This window comes from Miscanthus floridulus, chromosome 17 (assembly GCF_019320115.1).
Source record: "Miscanthus floridulus cultivar M001 chromosome 17, ASM1932011v1, whole genome shotgun sequence".
Classification (NCBI taxonomy): domain Eukaryota; kingdom Viridiplantae; phylum Streptophyta; class Magnoliopsida; order Poales; family Poaceae; genus Miscanthus; species Miscanthus floridulus.
This window is the reverse complement of record NC_089596.1, coordinates 97,492,184-97,516,969: the sequence shown is the minus strand read 5'-3', so window position 1 is coordinate 97,516,969 and position 24,786 is coordinate 97,492,184. Positions and strand designations below refer to the sequence as shown.

The 24,786-nt window shown below is 47.7% G+C and overlaps 1 protein-coding gene across 1 annotated transcript; it reads right to left on the bottom strand.

Annotated features, from left to right (window-relative positions):
* Positions 1 to 147: 147 nt before the first annotated feature.
* LOC136516052 (uncharacterized) lies at positions 148 to 2,542 on the bottom strand. Its single transcript, XM_066509462.1, has 2 exons — positions 2,515 to 2,542; positions 148 to 2,040 (listed from the first exon to the last, which is right to left on the bottom strand). The coding sequence occupies exons 1-2, from the start codon at positions 2,540 to 2,542 to the stop codon at positions 893 to 895; spliced, it is 1,176 nt and encodes a 391-aa protein (XP_066365559.1). The 3' UTR covers positions 148 to 892.
* Between the last annotated feature and the right edge of the window lie 22,244 nt (positions 2,543 to 24,786).

Genomic DNA, 24,786 nt, shown 5'->3' with positions numbered 1-24,786 from the left:
CGGCGTAGCACTAGGGCACATAGCAGAACGCGAAAAATCCGCTGAAGCTAGGTCCAGCATGCGGCCAAGAATAGGCTTTGGCCATGCGGGTGGCCAAGTTCAAATCCGTCGGAGCATAGGCGCAACATGCGAGCAGCCGGGGCCAAATCCATGGGCAGAGAGGAGAGCTGGGACCGGCGAAGAAGGAGGGTGGGGTTGGAGCGAGATCCATACCTGCGAAGTCAAGCTCATTGCAGATCTCGCCGACGGCGAAGCTTCGCCCGGTGCGCTCTCCTCTTCTTTCCCCCTCCCTCGCCCGCGAAACGGTTGTGCGTAGATATTTCGGTTGAGGAGAGAGACGGAGAGAGGGGACGCATTTTTGGGTTCCGACAGACCACCGACGCAAAATGGGTCTCGCGTTTGCCTCCGCTGTTGGACTCTGAGTTTTTCGCTTAAAGCAACGTAGACCACCCATTTTTACGTAGACCACCCATTTTTTTGGTTTGGGTAGCGTAATAGCTATCATGTTGGAGGCAGTCTAACTGCGTTTTAGGCTACCACTCTGTACAATCATTTAGTAGTTGTGACTTGTTCTATTATTAAGAAAAAAAGGGGGTCTTCAGGCATGAATTATACCATTTAATTGTTTCTTTTAAGTAACGAATGGTGCGGTCAAACGTTGTGTCCAAATGCAAACACTGTCAAATACATATTTGAAACCGGATGTTAACTTTGTGCTTTTGAAGAAAGAAGGAAAAAATGCAACTAAATAAGAAAAGAAAAGATATAAAAATATGACGAGCTGGAATGCTGGATAGATATTTACAAATTACAATAATCTTGCATATCTATATGGGAACTAACTTACTTAAGGAAATATGGGAACTAACTTAAGGCGAATATGGGAACAAACTTAAGCAAATGGACGAGTCCTGTTCTTCCTCTCGAAGGCCATGTCGAACGGGCCACCGGGGCACAGCTGGTTGCAGAGTTCCATGTAGGTGGAGTAGAGGACTCTGTCCTTGGCACCAGTGCGGTGCTGCCTGGTGCGGGCACAGAAGTGCTTCAGCTGCTCAAGGGTGCAAAGCCCCAGTGTCTGGCTTAGCAGCAGGAACATCCAGTTGATCCTCCATTTCTGGGCGGCGATCATGGGACGGAGGCTGTTCTTCTGCCCGCACTTGTCGCAATCCGGCAGCGCCGGGTACATCCACTCCGGCGGCGCGCGGTCATGCATGGCCTCCACGTTGCGGACGATGAAGCCGCACAGCTCCTCAAACTTGGCCTTAATCTCGTACGAGATGGTCTTGCCGGCGTCACAGCGCTTGCAGCGGACCTCGCCCTCCACGGAGGCGATCCCTCGCTCGATGAGCTCGGCGAGCGTCGGGTGTGCGCCCGTGGTCTTGGTCGCCCACGGGAACGGCGGCGTGCTCTCGCCACCGTTGGTCAGTGCGGCGTCAGCTGCATCTGCATCATCACCGGCTGCACCGCTGCGGCGACGGCGGCCGGTGCCGTTCCCGCGCCGCCCACGCGGGGCCTTTCTGTTGGGAGGCGGTGGCGCGGACGAGGGGGGAGATACACCCAACAACGCCACAGCTCCTTTGGATCGAGGTGCCCGCGTCGCGACACTGTCACTGGTCGCCGACACCGTCGCAGAAGCGTTGCTATTGCCATGGACTGGCACAGGAACGGGGCTGGCAAACAGCGGTGGCAGCACAGACGGCGCCGGTGCCACCTGACCCTGATTCGCCGCCGCCAGGGCATTGGCAGCAAGGACAAAGGCATGGCCGCCTCCATTGCCGTAGCTGGGCACCGCCGAGGCAGCAAGTCCCAGCGCGAACGCCGAAGCGCGACTAGAAGGCACAGGCGGCGTGTAGGCCGCCGTGGCAGCGGTGACGACAGACGACACAGCGCCCGACGCATCCAGCGGCCGCCGCCGCGGGCAACAGTGCGCGCCCCACCGGCGAGAAGACGTCGTCGTTGGCCAGGGACGACGGGCTGTTGTAGATGGAGCCCAGCGACAAGTCGAGGAAGCCGCAGCCGCTCTCCTCGGCGGTTCTCCGTCTGATCAGCCCCGACGCGCGACCGCCATCGCCGGGCACGAGTGAGTAGCTCGGCTTGTTGTCCTCCATCGACCCTCCGCTCGCTGCCTCTCTCACTGAACGTAGGCTTGCCTGGTTTTGGTCGACGTGCTGCTAGTAGCAGGTGTAAATAGGGCTAGACCGCGGCCTGAACGATGGCAGGCGACTAATGTAGGATAAGACCGAATGGGTGCAGGCTTTAAGGGCCCGGACACGGACGCGAACGCGACTCCTGTACCTTCGTCGTTCCGACTTCCGAGGAGTAATTGCACGGGTTGTTGAGATTAGGGATGCATGCATGCATGGATGGATTTCGGTTTGGGGAAGAGAGAGAGAGAGAGATAGACAGCAGGGGGTTCCGCCGTTCCGGTCAGAGATGCGGTGAGATTAGTTACTACAGTGGAAATTTGGTTTCCCAAGGGGACGGGGACTCGCTGTTCCTGTTCCCACGGCGTACTCCCCGTGTTCCTGTTCCCATCTGCCATCTTCCTCCCAGGATATTCCAGCGCAATTTTGTTTAGCGAATGTGCTTCGTATTCTCTCAGCGCACGGTTTCTAACTTATGATATATTTTATAACTGATGAATGGTTTTCTTACATACTAGCTGATTGGACTTTCCTTTTCTCCTAGAATGTCTTCTTTCTTACATATATCAGTTGATTAATCTATCTCTTTCATTACGTGAATGTACGTGTAAACACACCTCTGGTAAATTCATCCTCTTGATTAATTTCTTCTTTATATACCTGATGGACTTTATTCCCAAACGACATTTGGAAACCGAGTGCAGCGAGTTCCTTTGGAGATTCGCAGTAAGTTTGTCTCGTCCATTCCACCCATCCGAGCTGTTAAGATTTTTGCTATATATCTGATCCGATTGAGCAAGACCGTATACTCCAAGATCGGTGTTATTTTTTCTGACTACCTATTATGATGGGACGACAAACATGTCAAATAGTAATGTACTAGTCGTTTGGTCTCAAAGTAAATTAACTTCGTATCCTTCCATGGTCCAGTAGTAATCTGGACTGATTTATTCATAAAGGAGTATGAATAAAAATAGATCCATGGTGAGATATATTTTACAGGAAAAAAAACTGCTTCTTTGTACGTCTAATCTGGCTAGGCAACATTAGATGCAACCAAAAATAGATGTTTGACTCAATATAGATCCATGGTGAGAGTCCTTGCTATAGGCTCATGTGATTTGCAGTGATTGTGCGTTGACGCTGGTTGAGTCATTATCAAGGTACACTTTGTCAAGCTATTTTTTCCTGTTTTTTAGTGCACTGACATTTATATTGTCTTTTGTTGTTCAAAATGTAAACTTTCGTTTTTTCTTTACGGAAATTCTATTCATAAGATTGGTATGTGATGCCTCTGTTTGCCTCATGCAGTTAATTGTCTTAAGTAAACTCACAGAATTTAGGAGAGGAGTTCTCTAGCTTTCAGAAAATCTGTCAGTTGATGTTGATGCTCAGATTAATCTTTTTGAGGTAATGCTATATGATTCTTTATAGTAGTACACACAAGATTTCGAGAGTTAAATCAGCTCTGCCTTTTTTCATTGTTTTTTTGGATATTTAGTGTAACATGGAATTGACCTTTCCCCTAAGCAATTTTTTCTCTGTGTGTAGCTTGCAGAGAGTGAAGCTTATTGGTTGATCATGGACGCTGTCAAAGAAAGATTTAGTTGACTCTTTTTTCCTTCGAGATTTTTATGTACCTTTATTCTGGTTTTTATTCAACGTGTTCCAAATATTCGCTTGACTTCACTTATCTGGAAGCTAAGTTCATTTGCAGGTTCCAAAGCTCAAGGCCTATTATGACTATGCCAAAAAGAAGTTGAGTATTGCAGAGAAAATGAGTTTGATCCCCTCCAGCCCCACACAGGTATGCAAATTTTTACAGCAATCATGTCAGATTACATGATTATTGTTCATGATGAAGATTAGACACGCCCATGGGTTCTAACATAATCTGTATAACCTTCAATTTTATATGCCAGATTACATGATCAATGTACCTTCTGTTTTATATGTTCCCTCCAACTAATTTTTAAGTCACTACATCTGACTTGATTTAGTGAAAAAATTGCTGATCCATGTTCCGTAACCTTTCTAATAAAGGTGCTTAATCGGCTCAACTATGCTTCTACACTTTCGCATCTCCGGAGCCTAAACTCTCCAATTGGATGTGAAGGTGGACATCCCAGATTTTCTTCCATCTAATACTTCTCCATGAATACTTGATTATAAAATTTTGTTCTAATGTAGTCAATAGGAAAATTGGCAAGACCCCACAATTGCATAATTCACATTGGTGGAATGATGTGTCCTGTTGAAACACCGGAAGGACAAGTAAGCGATTTGGTGTCCTAACTCATTTTTCCAAGCCATAGAACATTGGTTATACAGTTGCTCCATATACCGTATGGTCAGGCTTGTGGCTTGGTGAAAAATGTCTGCCTCTCAAGCTCACGTAATTGGATTGAAGCTATATGAAACCTTGACAACTTGATAATAGATTATACTTCTACAATTCTGACCTTTCCTTGCTAGAGAGACGTACTTTTAAATTTGCATTGCGTAGTTACTTACTGCTCTATTCTCGGAGGTTTGCTTCACCACTTATATTTCTCGATATATATATGAGTTCACATATACAGAACTTGCAATGTCTATTTCACAGCTTGCAGCGCCAGTTGCTATTCATAAAAAAACCCGGCCATGAGTGATTGCTGCAGTACTCATGGTTAATCATAGCTTTCTAGCTTCTCTCTTAAACTGTCTTCAATATATAATAATGAATGGGCATGGTGCATACTTCCTTAATTGTTGCTCTGTTTTCAGAGTTTTCTTTCACTGCTTCTGTTTCTAGATATATGAATTTGCAATATCATTTTATAGCTTGCAGTTTCAATCATCGTTGCTATAAAAAAACTAGCACCTTTGTATTCCAACCCGTGAGGTCCAGGGTTCAGTACCAAGATGGCAACCAAAGCAACTTCCCAAATTCTCCAGGATGTGCAAAAAAACAGCTTCCTAGTTAGCTACAACACACTGCATACTACAGACTTGGTTTACAGCTTTTATCCGTCATGTTGTGTTGGCAGTTCCATTAGAATTCCCGCTTTCCAAGACATGTACACATAAAGAGCGTACCCATTGCAGAGAGCTCCTGCTCTGGGGAAATGTGTCAGTGGCAAGCCTTACCATTGCCTGTGCAATGCGAGAAGACTACGACTCAAACCCGAGACCTTCCAGTCACAGGCGGTAAGACTCTACCGCTTGCACCAGACCCGCCCTTCCAAGACATGTACACATATTGGCAAAAATTTCTAAGGGCCCGTTATCCACAAAATGACCCAACCCTGTGCATTTCTCATTCCTGCTATATGGACATCACCGATTTTATTGAATCTTATTATTTCATATATGCACAAACTACAAAGATGTGCCAGCATCAAGATTGCGTATGCCTGCATAAGACTTTCTCCATGTCTAAAATTTTCCATCTGCCTGCATATGCGCGCGATGGCGCGCGCCCTGCACTAGTTGGAGAATATATATCCGTTGGCTGAAGAGAGACCAAGTGTTTGGCAAGAAATTGTTTGTCTTGGTGTGTAATGACATGTATCCCTCTAATACCAATAATGAGTTGTTTGGTTGACAAATTGTGGTAAAGCCATTGTTTGCATTAATTTATTTCAACATTTTGGGATCGACATTTTTGCCCATATAAGCATCTTCTTATATATGAAGATAAAATGTGAGAACATTTATTTGATTACACTATCTCCATCCATAAGGGCACTCTCAACCAAGAAATTAGAGGATAGTTTATATGTTCATTAATTAGAGTGCCAACTAAATAAATTGATGATGTGGCATTGAAATTATAGAAAAGAGAAGGAAATGACTTCTTATGTAAAAATCCATGTCTACACGTAACCAAGATATGAACAAATATTGATAGGAACATATGTGATATGAAGAGGAAAGATATGTGATTGGACAGAAAAATATTATGAAAAAACCTATCCATTGAAAATATAATTTCTATGTGTAGTATCTGCATGATTTAGCAATTATAGAAACTACCTCATAGTTTCTAGGTTAGGATTGCCCTAAAGGAACTATATACACCTATGATATCACTAAGTCCGATCATTTTCATAGTACTCGTTAACAAGGGAAGTTTGAGATAATATTGTGATCGTCACTAACTGATTACATTCTGGCCCTCCAAATAAATATATACACCTAAATCGAATGATATATAACTTTACAACAAATATTTACATCAAAATCATAGAAGACTTAGAGAAGAAAATTAGCATTTCAATTGGACATTCTACCTTGGACCTGTATCGCTTCATCTCAGGAATTTTGTACAAGTGCATCTCTAAACTAGTGAATCCATCCCTTCTAAGTCTTAACTATATACACATTCTGCTCTGGCTATCTGTAGAACTCTACAAGCATAGATATGTGAGTATGACTGTGAGTGTATATTCTAAATTTTCTCCCTGAAATTTCTTAGTCTTTCCTGGTCACGGTGTTGGATTTGCCACACAAGACCAAAGCCTAGTATGTGAGTCATGAAGTCTCATCACCGTCACCCAACTCTTTCGATCACCTTGACGTCGTGTGTACACTATGGAGCTTTTCCACACGAGGGAGGGGTTTCCTCACCCCTTCCCGTGCACCGATACGACACCATGTACACTAATCTGGTAGCGAGAGTAGTCTATGTCACTTAGCCTTCTACATAGTTTGGTTGGTCAACATCAACTAATTATAATAATCCTTCCATTCCAAATTATAAGGTATTTTATCTTTTTTTATAATACGTAGCTTTTGCTATGCACTTGAATATAGATACGTAGTAAAAGCAATATACCTAGAAAAAAATGTCTCATAATTGGCACTGATGGAGTAGATACGAGAGCATCTACTAGCAAATAAAAAGCAAAACGATTCCGTGGGAGACTCAAATTGTTTTAATTTTGCACCAAGATAGAACATGCTTTTAGAAGGACTTTGAAACTAGTTTCATAATTTTCTCAGGTAAAATAAACTTTTTATATTTTTTTCTAATATTAAACCAGATTTTAGGATTTTTAGTTACATTAAACTTTCCAGAGAAAATAGTAAAAAAATAGTTGTCCAATTTACAATCCCTAAACTATCAAAGAAGTACGGTTTACCTCCTTTGTGGATGAAGTGGAGCTATGTAAAACAAAATCGCCTAAGATAAACAAATAGATTTTAAAAGTTGAGGGGCTAAAAATCGGACTATCTCCCTTTTTTTTATAGGGAAATCGGACTATCTCAGTTGAGATGTGAAAGGAGCTCTTCCGATTAAGGACGCGTTTGGCGCTGCTCCCGGCGGCTCCGGCTCCTCACCTTGACTGTAGCGACACTGTAGCAGGAGCCGTTTCGGAAATCGAGGCGCAAAATGAACTGAAAAGAAGCCGAAAAGAGGAGGAGCCGGCGAAGCCACGATTTCGAGCTCCGCCGGCTCCGTGCTACAGTGCATAAACAGTACCAGAGCCGGAGCCCCCTGGAGCTCCTCCAAACGGGTCCTAACTTTGGCTTGGGTGGAGCAGTGGAGGAGAATATTTTGGCTGATCAAGAGCTGTGACAAAGCAGCCAAGCAGGCGGAACGTCGTGTTCGGCTGATCTGGTCTTGATTGTTTCAGTTTATTCTCTCTCATAGAACAATATTGAATCAACCAAAATCATCCAAGCTACAGTGATTTGGGTACCAGCCAAACACCCCCAAGATGGTGACACGAAATCATGATGGGCCGAGCCCACAAAGAAGTGCCTTGTTCGTACAGTCCAAGAAGGATGGGCTGGGCTACGCTTCCATGGGCTGTGAGCTGAAACCCCAACTCCTTCTCCACGAAACAAGAACATTTATTTATTTGGACGTAACACTCTTTGTCTTAAAAAAAAGACGTGCTGGGCCTAGAAGTCCGATGAGATAGGATTCCGTCGAAGGGCCGTTTTCTGCGCACGCCTGCACAGCCTGCCCCTCGTCCGCTAATTTGCCCTGCTCGTATGTGCATCACGCCGTCGTCGCGTTTGTACGACTTGCTCGCAATTTGCCCTGTCCATCCACGTACCTGCCCCCATCCGTTCGCCCCGCCTCGTCATGCCTGTCGATGTTTTACCACCGATAGCCTGCCACGGGGGTACCCGGGGCAGTATGTTCGGGCTTCAGCGTATGCCGAACTCGATGGTTAACGCAAGACACGGTCGATTTATCCTGGTTCAGGCCCTCGATCGTAGATCGAGTAATAACCTTACGTCCAGTCGGCCTTAGCCTTTGCGTTGGATTGATTGTCAAGGGTTGTGTCGTACAATTGTTGTCTCTCTGCCTCAGGAGCCCTGCCCTCCTTTATATAGTCAAGAGGCCAGAGTCCTAGTCGGTTTACAATGAGGTTTCCTGGTAGGATTACTTAATAGTTCTACTACTAAGATTACATGGAAAGAATCCTAGTTGGACTAGATCTTCTTTCTCCTTTGCGGGGTATCCTGTGGGTCCCGCATCGACAAGCCCCCGAGCACTTCATGGTTGAGCTCTGAAAGTCTCGCTTTGCTCTTTCAAGTCTTGTTGAGTAGGAACAAAATGTCATCCGAGTGCTTTCTGGAGCGAAACCTTGTAGCGCTTCTTGGGATCTTCGAGTGGTGAGTGCTTTTTTGAAAAAAGTACATCCATCTGGTTGTAGCCCCCGAGCCTCTTGCTAATTGGAACAAGGAGCTGGAGGATCTTGTCTTGAAGTTGCTCTGATTGTTCGTTGAAGTTTTATGAAAAAAGAACTCGAATATGGCTCGTTCCGGGTTCTTTTTGTCGTAATGTCTTGAAGTGGTCTGCGTTGAGTAAGGCTTTTGGTGACGTGCGCTTTTTCGAAGAAAAAGTGCACTCACTGAGTGTAGCCCCCGAGCCTCTTGCTATTTGGAACAAAAAGTTGGAGGGTCTTGATCCTTTATGTTGCTTTAAAATTTGTGTTCTGAAGTAGTTTCCGAGACTTGGATTATTTCATCATCCGAGTAGTTACGCGGCAAGCAGCTTCCGAGCTTATGTCCGGGTTCTTTTTGGTTGGGTGCGATTTTTCGTAAAAATTGCACTCACTGAGTGTAGCCCCCGAGCCTCTTGCTTTTGCTTTGCAAAAGTTGGAGGGTCCAGATTCTTGTCTTCAAAAAATTCTGTGGTTATGTATCCTGCTTTCTCCGAGTTCTTCTCTTTTAGAAAAGAGGTTGGATGAAGAGTCTTGATGTGTCTTGTATTCTTGGTCCTTTGTCTTTGGTTCCGAGCCTCCGGGAGTGGTTGAAAATGAAAACCAAGCTCCCTAGCTTAGTGTTGATTAAGCTATGATGTTGGCCGAGCCCCCGAGCGTATATCCGTGTTGTTTTGTTCAGGAAGAACTCGGATGCGAGGTGTTGGCGTATTCTTTTGATAGTCTGCTGTTGTCAGATGTAGTTGTGTGGTGGTGGTTGAGTGTAAATGCCTTTTGTTCACGGGTTGTACTGTGCTGGTATATTCTTCCGAATATGCCCGTCTTCGAGTACTGTTTCTTCTCGCCTGAGTCATCCATTATAGAGTCCTGTCTTTTCACTGTGTCCTTTGTTGGGTTTATTTCGTTGGTACTCTTGGTCCATGTGCGCCGATCCTTTGGCCTATAAATACTGTCCCGGAGTGCTTGCTTGCATCCATTGGCCATTCTGTTGAAACCTTCTTGGTTGTGAACATGGTAGTTTGTGAAGTAGAGCAGCCCCCGGGCGTATTTTGTAGTTCCTGTGTGTCTTGTCGTAGCTGGAGGAAGTCTTGTGATAGGGATTAGAGGTAGGCTAATCCCGCGACAGCATTGTGCTAGGATGTACGTGGTGGCAGTTGGAGGAAGTCTTGTGATGTGGGCTTTGTTCCTTCATCCGGCAGTTCTGGGTTAATCCTCGTCGCCTGTCTTGAGACCGTCCGGTGCAGATCAACACCATATCCAGCATCACATCGGTCTTGGGTAGACAGATGCCCGCCGGCCTTCTCTGCTCCATGTTGCCCTGCCGTGCTGCCGATTTCCGCCTTGGATGCACTGCGTTCGTCCTTTGAAGAAAACAGTGTAGCTGATGGCGGTCTGTCCTTCCGAGTAGCAATTTGGGACACGTAGTCGTTCCAGAGCCTAGTCGTGCCCGTGTTCCTCTTTGCTACTTTGCTTTTCGTGGTGCCAAGTTTGTTGGGTCTTGTAAGATTTGAAGTCGCTTGTAATGTAACGAATCTTGTCTTCTTAGTTGTCTTTGACTTTTCTGTTGTGATCCCTGTCGTTCATGAGACTACCGAGTTCTTTCTTACATAACTGGGTTCTTTTGTCCCTCATGAGGTAGCCCTTTATTTCTTCTTGGTTCGACGAGTTGTTCTTGTAGTTATCTGATAATCCTGCTGTGGTGCTGTGCGGATAAGTCTGAAATCTGCCCGTTGGTTTGTACCGTTGTGTGGATTCGTGCCCTCCATCGTTTTAGCTGCGTCGGTAAATGGACCGTTGCGTTTCCACGCTGTGCTTTAACGGGCCTTATGGGCCGTTTGTATCACTGAGAAATCTATTTAAAGACCTTTTATCTTCCTTTCCCTTGTCGCCCAGCTCTTGCCTTTAAACCCTAGTTCTCAGAAACCCGCCGCCGTCATTGTCGTCATTGCCCGAGCGCCATCATTTTAGCTTCGTCCTCCTTAGCGCCTTTTTTGCTCCCGCCAGTTCATGGGAAAGAAGAAGACCGCAAGCAAGTCTCAGGCGACCTTCGTGGACGAGGAGTCATCCCTGTCTTTGATTGAAAACCTGGAGTTCGTGGCCATGAGGGCAGCTCAGAAGGTTTGGCCTGCTCCAACAACCAGCGAAGACCAGCTGCGCGAGCTCGTTAGTGATGGCTTGATCCAAAGCCAAGTCATCGCTGAATGGAGAGTTCCGGGCGAGCATCGGGTTCCGGCCCCGGGTCCTAGTGAGATTGTCCTTTTTGTTTCTTTTGTCCGCGCCGGACTTTGTCTTCCTGCTTCCGCCTTCCTTCATCAGTTTCTTGGCTATTTCGGGGTTAGTCTGAACCATCTAACCCCCAATGATGTTCTCCATCTTTCTGTTTTGTTCATCTTTGTGAAGCCTTCCTTGGGATCCCTCCCTCTCTCTCTCTTTTTCGCTTTTTCTTTCGTCTGAAACCTCAACCCCGCTGTGAGGAAACCAGTGCCCTCGGCGGTTGCGGGATTCAGTTTCGCCAGGGTCTCAAAATCAAGTTTTTTGATTACGACCTGGTCGATTCTGTCAAAGATTGGCGTGCCGAGTGGTTTTATGCTGCCAATTTGATCCCTTCTCTTGTCGTTCACTCCGGATCCGGTCCTGTGGTGAATGACCGATGGGACAAGAAGCTTGAGTCACCTGCTGAGATTCAAGCGATCCAGCCACTTCTTGATAGGATTAGCATGCTGAAACAGCAGGGTTTGACCGGCTTTGGTATTGTTTCAAGTTTCCTTCGTCGCCGGGTTCAGCCCCTGAAAGAGCGGGAACATCTCGGCTTTGAGTATTCTGGGGCCGAGGATCCTTTGCGCATGGTCCCAGCTCTTGAGCTGACCGGTGAGGAGGTACTCGAGCGCCTTCAGAAGATGCTGAAAGGAGTGAGTGTCATTCCTCCTGCCGTCCCTGAGTACTCGGCCAACAACCCGCCCCCAGCTGTGAGTTGTTTATCCTCCTTTTTCTTTTTATTTGAGTTCTTTATATACTCTTTCTGCGTCCGTCCTTGCTTAGTTTTTCCTTGTCTTGGTGTTTTATCTTTTTTCGTAGGTGCTTGGGCGGAACTTTGTTGATCCGATCCGCCTTGATGTTCTCCCCGCTGTAGCGGAGGCTGGGGATCATCTAGCCGGTACTTCTGCAATTAGTAAGTCTCGAACCTTTACAGCCCTTCCCGGGGTTTCTTCCGGATTTGTTGATGTATATGAAGAATATGTTCCTCGTCTAGTCCCTCGCGGTCCTCGCAGTGTCTCGAAGAGGGGGCGAATGGATGGGTCTTCATCTGGCTTACCTGCCTCCAAGAAGCCTCGCAAACCAAGTACTCCCTCAGGTACTCCAGTTGTTGCTAGCATGCTCTTAGGTGAGCACATTTAATACTCTTTGTTCTTTTATTTTCCTGTTTCTCTCTTGAACCGAGTACTTTTCCTCTCCTTTTCAGCAGGTGCTCTGGTTTCGTTAGCTGAGGAAGAAGAGGATGATGAAGTTCCCCTCATCATGCGGCGGTGAGTTGCTTTTCATATTCTTGTCGCATTGAATTTTTCCTCTTTGTTTTTAATTTTAGTCTTGAACTTTTTTGAAGTAATCGGAGGTCGGGTGTGAGTTCTTCCGAGGCTCTCGCGCCGACTTCTTTCGAAGCTCCGGGGTCGAGTTCTTTGGTTTCCTCTGCCCCGAGCTGTACTGCTCCCCCGGTGCGGAGTTCTTCCGCGGCTTCAGCTCCGGCTTCTTCCGTGGCTCCGTTGTCAGCTGTCCCGCTCCCGTCGCTGGGTGGCGGGGACGTCTTCGCCGTCGTGGTTCCCCCTGCGAGGCCTTCTCTTGGCTTCGCGAAGAAAAAAGTAATCGGGTGAGTAGATTCCTGCTTCATCTTTTTGGTTTTTATCTTCCTTCCTCTGGTTTTTATTGATGCTTCCTTTTGTCACTTTTCAGTGTTTCGTCTTCTCTAATTTCTCCACTGACTTCTTCTCTGCTTCCCGCCGTGCCAACGAATCCTGAGCCTCGAGACTCGCAACATTCTGTTGATGAAGTCGCGGCGGGGGCTTCAGAGCTTCCTGGCGGGGTTGCGGGTTTGGCCGTTCCAGAGGTGACTGTGGCCGTCGCGCCGGGTCCTTCTGAGGATTTGGCTCCAGCTTCTCTGGAGGTTGCCTTGGTCGCTCCTTCTTCGCCCCAGCCGGCCTCTCCTTCCCCTTCTCTTGCTTCCGGCGGCCCTTCGATTTCTGGTGACGTGGTGCAACAGTTCGATGCCACTCATCGGTTATCGGAACTAACCGCAGCCTGGGGGAGCTTGTCGACCCTTGCGTCTTCTTTTGGTGAAAAGCTCCAGGTAGGTTTTATTGCTATTTCTTTTTGCGTGTTTGTTTTCTCTTTTACCCTTACGTCTTGTCTCTCTTTGCCTCTTTTTGCTCAGTCTTTCTCTCGCGATCATTCTGGCTTCTTCTTCTCATCTGAGAATGAGAGGAAGTTGTCTTCGGAGGTGGACGCTCTGAAAGCCGATCTTGACCTCCTCCGGGCTGAGTTGGAGACGGAGCGTCAAGTGCACCAGAAAGAGGAGAAGACCTTTCGCGCCCGGGTAGTGGAGACAGAGAAGCAGAGAGATGCTGCAGTGGAGTCTGCGAAGAATGAATGCAAAGGTGCCGCGGGTTCTGCCTGTTTCTTCTTGTATTTTGACTTGTTTTCCCGCTAACTTGTTCTTGGGTGTCTTGTCTAGCTCTCCGAGTTGAGAAGCAGAAGCTCTCGGAGAGTATTGAAGAAATGAAGGCTCTTATCCGTTCTAGTCACAATAAAGCTGAGGAGGTAATTACTCATGCTGAGGAAGAACTCACCCTTGCTAGGTTGATTAGGCGCGGAGCTGACAGAGATCTTGTGCAGGCCCAAAAAACTATTGAAAACTTGTCCAGGAAGCTGGCGACGGCTACTGAGAATTGGAATGCTTTGTGGAAATCTTTTCGTTCAGTAGCCGATGTTCTTCGGACTCCGGCGGATGACGGGCAATCTTGGGCGCAGTTCATTCCCCGGATTCCGACTCGTTTCCAAGAGTTCGCGAAGAGGTGTGCCCAAGTTTGTACCAAGAATGTGCTGGCCCAGGTCCGGGTCCTTGCTCCAGAGGCGCCTCTCTCCAAGATAGCGGAAGAAGCTGAAAGCCAAGAATATCTCGACGCCGTTGAAAAGATGGAGCCTGAGGTCGAAGATCTAGCCAGTAGAGTTGTAGATAGTCTAAGTATTGATATTTCTTTTTCTGATGACAATGCCTGACTCAATTGAGCGTCCTCTTGTAATATTACACTCCTTTTTAAATGAAGATTCTTTATTTTTGTTGATGTATTCTTTGCCTGGGTGCGGTTGAAGTTATTTGACTTATTGAGTACTTTGTCCTGTTCCTGTCTCTGCTCCGTAAAACAACTCTGCGCGTTATTCTGACGAAGCCTCTCGGTTTGTCGAGTACTTTTCTTTTCTTTCTCCCTTGTGATCCGTCGAGTGCTTTGCGTTAACAATCTTTCGCCTGCGCTATGTGAAATGACTCGGTATAGAATGTTGCCTTGATAAACTTCGGCATCCGAGTGCTTTCTTGAAAAAAGTATTCCTTTTCCTATCTTGATGTAGCCCCCCGAGCCTCTTGCTTTTCGGAACGAAGTGCTGGAGGGTCTTTTGAAGTTAAATTTCGGTCGACTTGTTTCGGTTGTTAGCTTTTAGCTACCCTCATCGGCGGGCTCAAGCATCTTTTCAGCTATTTTGCACTCGGCCGGGACGCTCAGGCATGTTTTCAGCCATTTTGCTTTTTGTTTCGGGTGTTAGCTTTTAGCTACCCTCATCGGCGGGCTCAAGCATTTTTTCAGCTATTTTGCTCTCGGCCGGGATGCTCAGGCATGTTTTCAGTCATTTTGCTTTTTGTTTCGGGTGTTAGCTTTTAGCTACCCTCATCGGCGGGCTCAAGCGTTTTTTCAGCTATTTTGCTCTTGGCCGGGATGCTCAGGCATGTTTTCAGCCATTTTGCTTTTTGTTTCGGGTGTTAGCTTTTAGCTACCCTCATCGGCGGGCTCAAGCATCTTTTCAGCTATTTTGCTCTCGGCCGGAATGCTCAGGCATGTTTTCAGCCATTTTGCTTTTTGTTTCGGGTGTTAGCTTTTAGCTACCCTCATCGGCGGGCTCAAGCATCTTTTCAGCTATTTTGCTCTCGGCCGGAATGCTCAGGCATGTTTTCAGCCATTTTGCTTTTTGTTTCGGGTGTTAGCTTTTAGCTACCCTCATCGGCGGGCTCAAGCATCTTTTCCGCTATTTTGCTCTCGGCCGCCAGCTGTCGATGTTTTACCACCGATAGCCTGCCACGGGGGTACCCGGAGCAGTATGTTCGGGCTTCGGCGTATGCCGAACTCGATGGTTAACGCAAGACACGGTCGATTTATCCTGGTTCAGGCCCTCGATCGTAGAACGAGTAATAACCTTACGTCCAGTCGGCCTTAGCCTTTGCGTTGGATTGATTGTCAAGGGTTGTGTCGTACAATTGTTGTCTCTCTGCCTCAGGAGCCCTGCCCTCCTTTATATAGTCAGGAGGCCAGAGTCCTAGTCGGTTTACAATGAGGTTTCCTGGTAGGATTACTTAATAGTTCTACTACTAAGATTACATGGAAAGAATCCTAGTTGGACTAGATCTTCTTTCTCCTTTGCGGGGTATCCTGTGGGTCCCGCATCGACAATGCCCCCGACCGCCGACGCCTAGCGCGCCGCGCGCCACGTTCGTCAGCCACCGGCTCGCCGCGCCCCATTCCCTGGCGCCCGTGCCATGCCACCATCACTCCCCCATGTCCCCTGACTCTCTGAGCAGCATGAAACATGTGCAACGCAAAACACTTGAATGCAACATAGTCTGAAACAGATGAAACATCTGGAATATACACTTCCAACATATGTGTGAAAACATATGCAACATCCAGATAGACCACTTGCAACATGAAAACACTTGCTGCAACGGAAGACTAGAACAGATAAAATATTTGAAACATACTATTGCAAGATATGTGTGAAACATATGCAACATCCAAATTAAAACACTTGCAACATACGTCTGGAACATATAAAACATTTTGAACAAACTCTTGCAACATGTGCAACATCTCCGATATACTTTTGCAACATCCATATGAAACAACTGCAATATACCTTTGAAATGTTTGAAACACTTGAAACATATATTTGCAACATAGGGGAGGGGTAGCGCCTGTGTCGGTCAATTTCGGTCGATGGGGTGGGAGCCGGCGGCGAGTAGCGGCGTGCAAGCACCACTAGCATCCAGCACCAGCTGCTCGCGCCAGCACCACTAGCATGCAACACCAGCGGCACGTGCGAGCACCAACGCCGCCAGCACCGGCTTCGGTCAGCCGGGCGAGGGGCGCTTGCGATGGGCGGAACAAGCACCACCAGCACCAGTGCACGCGACGGGAGGCAGCAGGCGACATGCGCGACGGGAGGAGGTGAGAGGCGCAAGCGAGCGGTTGCGGATGGGGTGCGCAACATCAGCAAGGGGAGTGCGCATCCGTGTTCAGGATGGGGCAGCCGCAAAGTGCTGCGACAGAAGAGGAGAAAGCGGAAGGGATAAGGATGGGTGATTTTTTTTAATAAACTCGTGAGCAGAGCGTTCAACGGGGTAAAAGCGTAAGGAACGAAACGGTGGCCCTGCGGGAGCGTCCAACGATTTGCTCGTGTCGAACTTAAGACGCGTAGCATTACCGGAAAAAAAACTCTTCGTCTAGGAGTCGGTTTGACTCACCCGTAAAAAAAATGCTAAGCTCCAGCTGAGGAATCATGTCCACAACCGACCAAACACTCTGATATCCCTTTCATGCCAACTTGCAGCGTCAAACAATGCCATCTGGCTAGGCTGATCAATGCCGATCTCACTGCATGCGCCGCTTCCATTCCAACAGTTCCAGGTATTTTCACGGCCGAAGTTGTGCAATGGTGATGGTATTTTCACGCATTTGACTTTCAGCATCCGCTTATATATATATATATATATATATATATATACACACACACACACACACACACACACACACACACACACACACACTGAACCGCTGCCGGTGCTATGAGCTGTGAGTCCGTGACAGCCACTTCAGTACTGTAAAAATGTGAACAATGCAGATTGCAGAGCAATGCCTAGCCTTGTGTGGAATCCAATCGTCCTCACCATATCTTATCTCACAAATTAGTCACCTCTCACATGCCCATATCAATCACATCATCATCACACTCCTACACCACTTCCTAGTTTCTAACCTCGTGAGTTAACTAACCCTCATGCTCATTATGCTCATCATGATCTTTGGCTTGCTACCAGAAACAGCCAAAACATCCGAGCTACTGGTCCAAGTACAGCAAGAAAAAACATGGAGAGTAAGTAAGCTGTTATGGGTTTTATTTTTTACAGCAACGGCTGTCTGAAGTTCTGAACTCTGAACTTGGACGGTTGGTCATGATTCCTCAAGCCAGTACACCATGATGTGGTTATATTATACGCCTCTCTACCGTGAGCTCTCTCTGTCTGATGGCGAGGAAACCGCTGGTCTTGCCGACCCTAGGTAATTAAAAAGGAACACCATGTTTGGAACCAAGCCAGTTTGTACTAATCTAAGCTATCTCTGGGCTAAACAAATTGTAGCTTCGTGCTGGCTCATTTCAGGTTGAAGCGTCGAGGAGATGCCCAACTAACTGATACATATTTTTACTCTGATGGCCATGGTAGAGCATGGCATGTGTACATTCTTTTGTTGGGAAGGAGAGGTCATTTGACCAAATTTGTTGCAGCTTCATCCCTGAAGCTTCTCATCTTGACCGGGATCCAGTGCGGTTGCAATAGCCGTTGCAGGATATCAACCGTTCAAAAGACCATTTCAGGGCCTATTTGGAATGCAGAAAAAAAAATTCTTTTTCTGTATTTTTTTGTGAAATTAAACTGGTTCATATGAACTTAATGCACGATTCCTGTAAAATTTCTGCGTTTCAAACAGGCTCTTAATATTTCTTTCGTGGTCCAGCGCTAGTTGCTCACCGTACCTAGCTGCACTATTAACCTCTTACCGAACTGTTGTGCCCAGATTTTCTTAGTTCATCTTTTTTCGTATTTTAAGTTTGCACATATATATGTATGTTTCTTGGACAAATATTTAGTGGTATTGTTAGCCTATTACCATGCTCAACTGCCCACTTGGTCATTTAGTATTTACTAATTTGTGAGGGATCTGTTCTTTTTTTAAGAAAAGAAAATTTAGGATCAGTATGCTCATTACAGTTGAAAAGAGAAGCAGTAACACCTAAAAGCTGAGAAGCATCACAGACAATGCCGTTGCCGCCTTGCCGGACATCACCAAATGTTCAGTTTACCATGCCATTTTTCAGAGCTTATAATGCAGACATCAGCTAATGAAGAGTTGATCCAGATAGTAGCTGCATTTTCTCTTGAGACAGTCGACTATCAATGCACGGGAAAAGAATAAACTTGCCCCAGACGAAAACCTGGAAATGGGCTGTTGCCATTTTTAGAGCAGAGCATGCAGAGTTGCAATTTCGAAGTTGTTCACGGTAGCTTCTTACGGAGTAGTATTTTTGAATTACGCAGGAGAACTGCGCGTCATTTCATGAAGAAGACGTACAAGTAGTATACAATGGCCTTCTCTGGTCTACGAAAATCTTTGGTTATACATCATGCGCTCAATGGCTTCTAACGTGGAAAGATCCTCCTTCAAACTGCTACATGTGCTCGATGACTCGGAACAGCTGCATGAATAAACAGAACGAGTAGGCCAAAAGATAGAAGAACACAGGCAATTTTTTCTTCTGTTTTTGTATTTCTTATAGAGCTGAGCAAATAGACAAAAAGGATAAATACATGCCAACATTTCGCGGTACATCCTTGCCATTGTCGGACTTAGGAGGTAAAAAAAACAGCACAACACAAACAAGTGTTAAAGATGATGGATATACAGACACACACATGTGTGTGTGTGAACAAGAGCAACCCTATATGTACATACATGAGGCACATCAAGGGATATGATCAATCAACGATAAAAAGAAACGCATGAGGCCCACATGATCAGTCTATAACTTCTGCTTTGTTTCAACAATGATTCAGCCAACAACTAGTCTATAAGGTGGGTTCCATCTAAGATAAAAAATTTGTCATATCTAATCCTGTGCAAGATCAATAAAGAGAGAGGGAGGAGTAAGAAAAAGTAATATTTTTTATTCTTTATGGGTAGTTCATAAGTTTATAGGTGTTTTTTACTATAAACTACTCTATGAACTAGTCTCACGGTGTTTCAGCTAGCTGGTGGCTATTATTTTAATTGTTATGGACCGCTTTTGATCAACATTGTGGTTGCTCTAGTCTACTTCATGTAGCATTGCAATTTCTGGAGTTTCTCTTGGTATCTTGAGAACGACTTGTTCCATTACAAATTATAAGTTATTTTAGCTTCTCTACGTAGCTTTTGTTATGTATCTAGACATATATAGCATATATGTAGGTGTATAGCTAAAGATATGTACTTAAAAATTTTTAAACAACTTCTAATTTAGAACACAAGGAGTAATACTATACATTGGTCTTCCCAAGTTATATATATACTCAGTTCGCGGAAAAAAAATCTTTCATTCTCTTGAAATCTTTGATTATATTGTGTGGTCCAAGGATTTTTAACATGGAAGATTCGTCCTTCAAAGTACATGTGCTAGATAACCGTATATAATAAATAAATAAACTGAACGAGTAAGCCAAAAAGGTACCGTAATAAGGTACCTGTAAAACTCAAGTATTTTTCTTCTTCTTTTTTTTTTGCATTTTGTACAGAGCAAACACACAAAAAGATGCATACATGCTGACATCTTGCGGTACATCCTTGCCATTGTAGGACTTAGGAGTAAAAAACTGAAGTAGCAGGGGCAATACACACAGACACAGAAGTTACAGATAGATAAGATACATCAAGCAGGAATCAAAAGATATATATATATATATATATATATATATATATATATATATATATATATATATAACTGCTACCCTGTAGCGTGTAGCCACTTTGAGTTATGATAATTATTATGTTAATTTACGAGATTATAGTAACTCCTTACTAAGTGGTTTACTATAACGTTATGGTAAATATCCTCATGTGTTATAATAACCTAACTACCGTAAATATGTATTGACATTATCGTAAATTAATATATAAAATTATCGTAAATGGAGGTAGCTACAGAATAACTTATTTTGTAGCTGAGGAGAGGAGGAGGGCTCAGGCGGGTGCTCAGGGACGAGATGACCAGGCTCCGCATCATCTAGAGATGCGTCGTCATGCTCCTAAACCAATGGCCCGGAAGAACCTCTAGAGGATGATGATGCATCAGTCATGGTAGCAGAGGAGCATGACGACGCATCTCTAGATGATGCGGAGCCTGGTCATCTCGTCCCTGAGCACCCGCCTGAGCCCTATATATATAAGAAAACCAATGGCCCGGAAGAACCTCTAGAGGATGATGATGCATCAGTCATGGTAGTAGAGGAGCATGACGACGCATCTCTAGATGATGCGGAGCCTGGTCATCTCGTCCCTGAGCACCCGCCTGAGCCCTCCTCCTCTCCTGCGCTTCCCCTGGCCATTCTTCCCACTCCTCGGCTTGTTCATCCCCGGCCGGCCGGATGAATGAACAGAGGCACAGAGGGTGAGGACGAACCGAGCACCAAAGGCGCCGCGCCGCTACTGCGGGATCTGTATCTCTGCTGCTGCCGTGGTGTGGTCAACACGGAGCACCTGGTAGGATTATATACGGGCCGGGAGAAAGGGCTCACGTCATCTTGCCTTGGATCTTCCCCTCCCCTCCAATGGCTGCCTAGGGCTACGGGCCACCTGTGCATACCATCGTGACAACCACCTTGGAACAGGTTCCAAGTTGGACCGTGGGAGGGAGCTGCTGACAGGGCATACCAGGTGCTCCTGTCCTCCCATCGTATAGGAAGCATCAGCAACATAGTTATAGATTCCGTTCCGGTACCGGCCCGGAATGCCCGGTATGTACCATTCCACCACGCTGACCGGAACAAAAATAGCTCTATCCCGTACCGGCTGTTGTTCCGGCCATTCCATTGGTTATCAGCCGTTCCGGGCGGAACTGGCCACCTCGTTTATCTCGGTACCGACTTTGCCTACTTTTGTGTCAGTGGCACACTGCGCTGGGACATGCATGGCGTTGGCGTGTGCTCAAGCTGACCGACCGTGCAGTACTAGTATATGCCCGTCACTCTTCCCCTCCCTCGGTACGATGTGCTAACTAGGTTCTCAACTTGGATGTTAGAATTTATTGTGTCTATACTTCATTCTCAATTTTTAGTGGTGCGAGCCACCCCGCGCCCCGGCTGAACGAGAGGATCCTCTCGTCCCTGTCACGGAGGTCCGTGGCCGCGCACCCATGGCATGACCTCGAGATCAGTGAGACAGCTCTCCCCGTGCCCATGAGACTTCATCTTCTTTCCACAACCAGTACCACCGCGCGTTATGTTTTCAGAGGTGTTTAGCTGAGAAGAGAAAAACCCTAGCCCCCGCCCTGGTGCTCCCCACGGCGCCGGCGCCGGAGGCCCTGGTGCTCCCCACGGCGCCGCCGCCGCTCCGGCGCCAGCGGCGCCCTCCCCCCTTCTTCCACCACCGGGCCTCTCCATCGGTGCGCCATGCCCGGCCATGGCGGGCCAGCCGCGCGGGCGGCGGCCATGACGGGCGACGCCGCCCAAACAGAGCCAGTGCCGGAGTCCGCGTCCCCACCTCCTCCTTCGCCGTGCTCCTCCCTTCCTCAGCTGGAGCGCTTGGCGCAGTCGCCGGCCCGACGCGCGGGCAGCGCCGCTGCAGTGCGCCCCCGGTGGCGACGGGTCGTCCGGGGCGCGACGTGCCACCGGGTCGTCGCTCGTGGGATCCTGCGGTGCTCCGCCACTACTGCAGTCCGGCCCCTCTCTCCCCTGATGCCACCCCCTTCTTCCCCTTTGCCGGTAGGTCCAAATCCATGCGATGGGATGAGGTCTCCCTCACTGACGACGAGGACGAGCGCTCCCCCTCCCCTACCTCGAGGCTGCTCGTCGGGCGTTGGCGCAGCGTGCCTCGGTGGGAGCACCTCCCACAGTCAACGCAACGCTAGGCCCCAGCGAGGTCGTCACGGCCAACCCAAGGCATGGCGGCTGACGAGACGGCCCGTTGTCACCGTACCCGGCGTGGGCGTCGTCGACCAAGGCGCGCGAGGCCGGAGGCCGGTCGTGGGACTCGTCGCTCCTGTTCCGGCGACGGAGACCTGGGTTGTGGAGCGGATTTCGGTGCACCACGGCTGAGTCCTCACCGCAGGTCCACCGCACCTGACGTCGATGGGCCACCAGGTCATGCCCAGCGCCCAGCCCACCCCACCATCTCCTCATTGCACCCACCGCGCATGGCAGCTCCAGGCGGATGCTGGATGGGTTCCATCTTATCGAGAGCAGGCGCCACTGGAGGCGCCCCCCTATCTCGCGCCCGGTGCCGTCCGGAGTTGGTTGGGCTCTGCTTCAACTGCCCTGTTGGCTCAGCGGAACGCCTCTACCGCGAGAGCACCTCAGCCACATCGACGTCGCCGCATCCCAGACAGCGCTACGCGACAGGTGCCTCAACTGCCTGTCATACACCCACTGGGTTGCCACCTGCCGTCTGCCACCAGAGGTGCCTGCACTGCCATGAGTTTCGGCACCTAGCCAGGGACTGCAAGCGGCACGTGGGCTCTGAGAGCTCCAGTGATGTCAGTGATGTGGGTCATCGGCCGCGCTCGGTTCGTGCCAACAACGCGATGCCGGCCAGCGGACGGTGGCAGCCAGCGACGGCGGAATCCTCCTACAGCTACCGGTATAGGCGGTCGGCCATGATCTCTTGCCCACGGTGCCAGCAACCCCGATGCTCGGCCGGCGGACCACGGTGCTTCGCATGGCGCTTGTGAAACCATGCCGGATAGCGTTGTTCCTGCCAACGGCGGCCAGCGACAATGACGACGAAGGCGTCTCGGGAGGTCGGCACGGGCCACTCCGACTACGCCGGGCGAAGCCTCTGCCGCTGTTGCTTCCTGTTTTCCCTAGCCGGACCCGCTGGTCTTGAAGCCCTGCGCGGGTGCGGGTCTCCGGCGTGGGTTGACCCGATGTTGGAGGAGCTCACTGCCTCGCTCGTCGTGAGCCGGCCAGCGGGACCAACAACGCCTTGGTGCCCCACTACTCCAGCGGCCGCCTCCCTAACGACGGAGTCGCCCCCATTGTCGCCTGAGCTGGAGATGCCGCAAGTCACGCCACCACGGGAAGACGAAGGCGGTTCAACCATGTCGGCTGTTGATGGCAGAGTGCCTCACGTAACAGCCACGATGTCGATTCAGGAGAGTTTGGAGGAGCGCCTTTGCCTCCCTTTGCAGACGCCCCTCATTCGCGGGCTGCCAAGGTTGCGCAGGCCTCGAACGCCGGCCCCTGTTATGTCACTGCGGCGTAGTGACCACATTGTTGCCAAGCCGCGCGAGGCAGACTCCACCAAACATGCTCAGTGTGTTCTCATGCAGAAACTAGGAATGGTGGCACCATCGCCCAATGTCAACTCTGAGATGGTGCACAAGTACAAGGCTACCTTCAGGACACCGCTGTCTGACTCCACCTAGGAGGCGTTGTAGCTTCTTTTTGGTGGGGAGTTTGACCCAGTGGCCATGAATTTGGATATGATCGGGTTGGACGAGGAGGCCAACTAGCCCCTTTGCCACCAGCACCACTGTCGCTCAGTAGTTATGTTTATTGTGTAATTACAACGACGTGCGAGTTTGGTGAGGGTGAAGGGTGTGGATTTTGGTAATCTTTGGATTACCGTAACTTGACACTGACTGTGACAAAACTCCTTTCTTCTGCTTAATGAAAAACATGCTGAAGCACGATCTCGAAAAAAAAAGATTCGGTATAACGAACATATAAATCAATACATATTATATTATAAGTAAGAAAATACATTTTCTTATATGTCCGGAACGGTACACTGGTATAGCCCGGTACCGAAACATTTCATTCCAAAGAGGAAACCAGAATGATCTCCGGAATGGAATTGATAAGTATGATGAGCACCCAAAACATTTTTGGGAAGCTTGCAACGATAGTTCATCGACAGTGCGTCTAGTGTCCGTCCTAGTAATACTTTTAAGGAGAAAAACATTAATCTATATCTATACCTAATGTTAAAAAGGTAGATTGATTTTTCGTCTGTCTTTTTTTTTTACTTCTCGTAATGTCCTCGCGTCCTCCATATTGGTTACATGAACTGGACTCACGACTCTTCTCGTACATAGTCCAATTTCAAGATGGATCAAACGACAGTATAGAATTTGATTCGAAAACATTGGAATGGATAGCCGCAAATTCTTTAGATGGCCATGTAACAAATTATATATTTTCTTACAATGCACATGCACATGCACATTTGCTAGTACTAGTAGAGTTTAGTTAGTATCATTTGGGACTTAGAGTTGGAGATAATGGACGTGTATGGATACACTTCTCGCCACTGTGCGGTGCGGCAGAAGATCCGCCGAGGAGCTGCGATCCGTAAAATCGGAATCTCAGTTCAATCTCACGGACGACGGGTCACAAGCGGTCAAAAAAATCTTCCGCGATGCAGGATGTTTGGCGGGCTTTTCGTCTACTCTTGCGGCCAAGACAAGTTAATCCGATTATAAGCGTATAAAAATAGGCCCAATGGCTTGTGCTTGTGCATCTATTGATCATCTTTCCTTACTATATTCCTCTACTCAATCAAAATCTTATGCAATATACCGCAAGAAATCTAACCACCAGAGCTATACTCAATTGGTGCTATGACCTTTCATGTTAATTTGGTAACATGTTCTCACATAATTGAGCTTGTTCGGCTGCCTGCGGTAACAGCGCT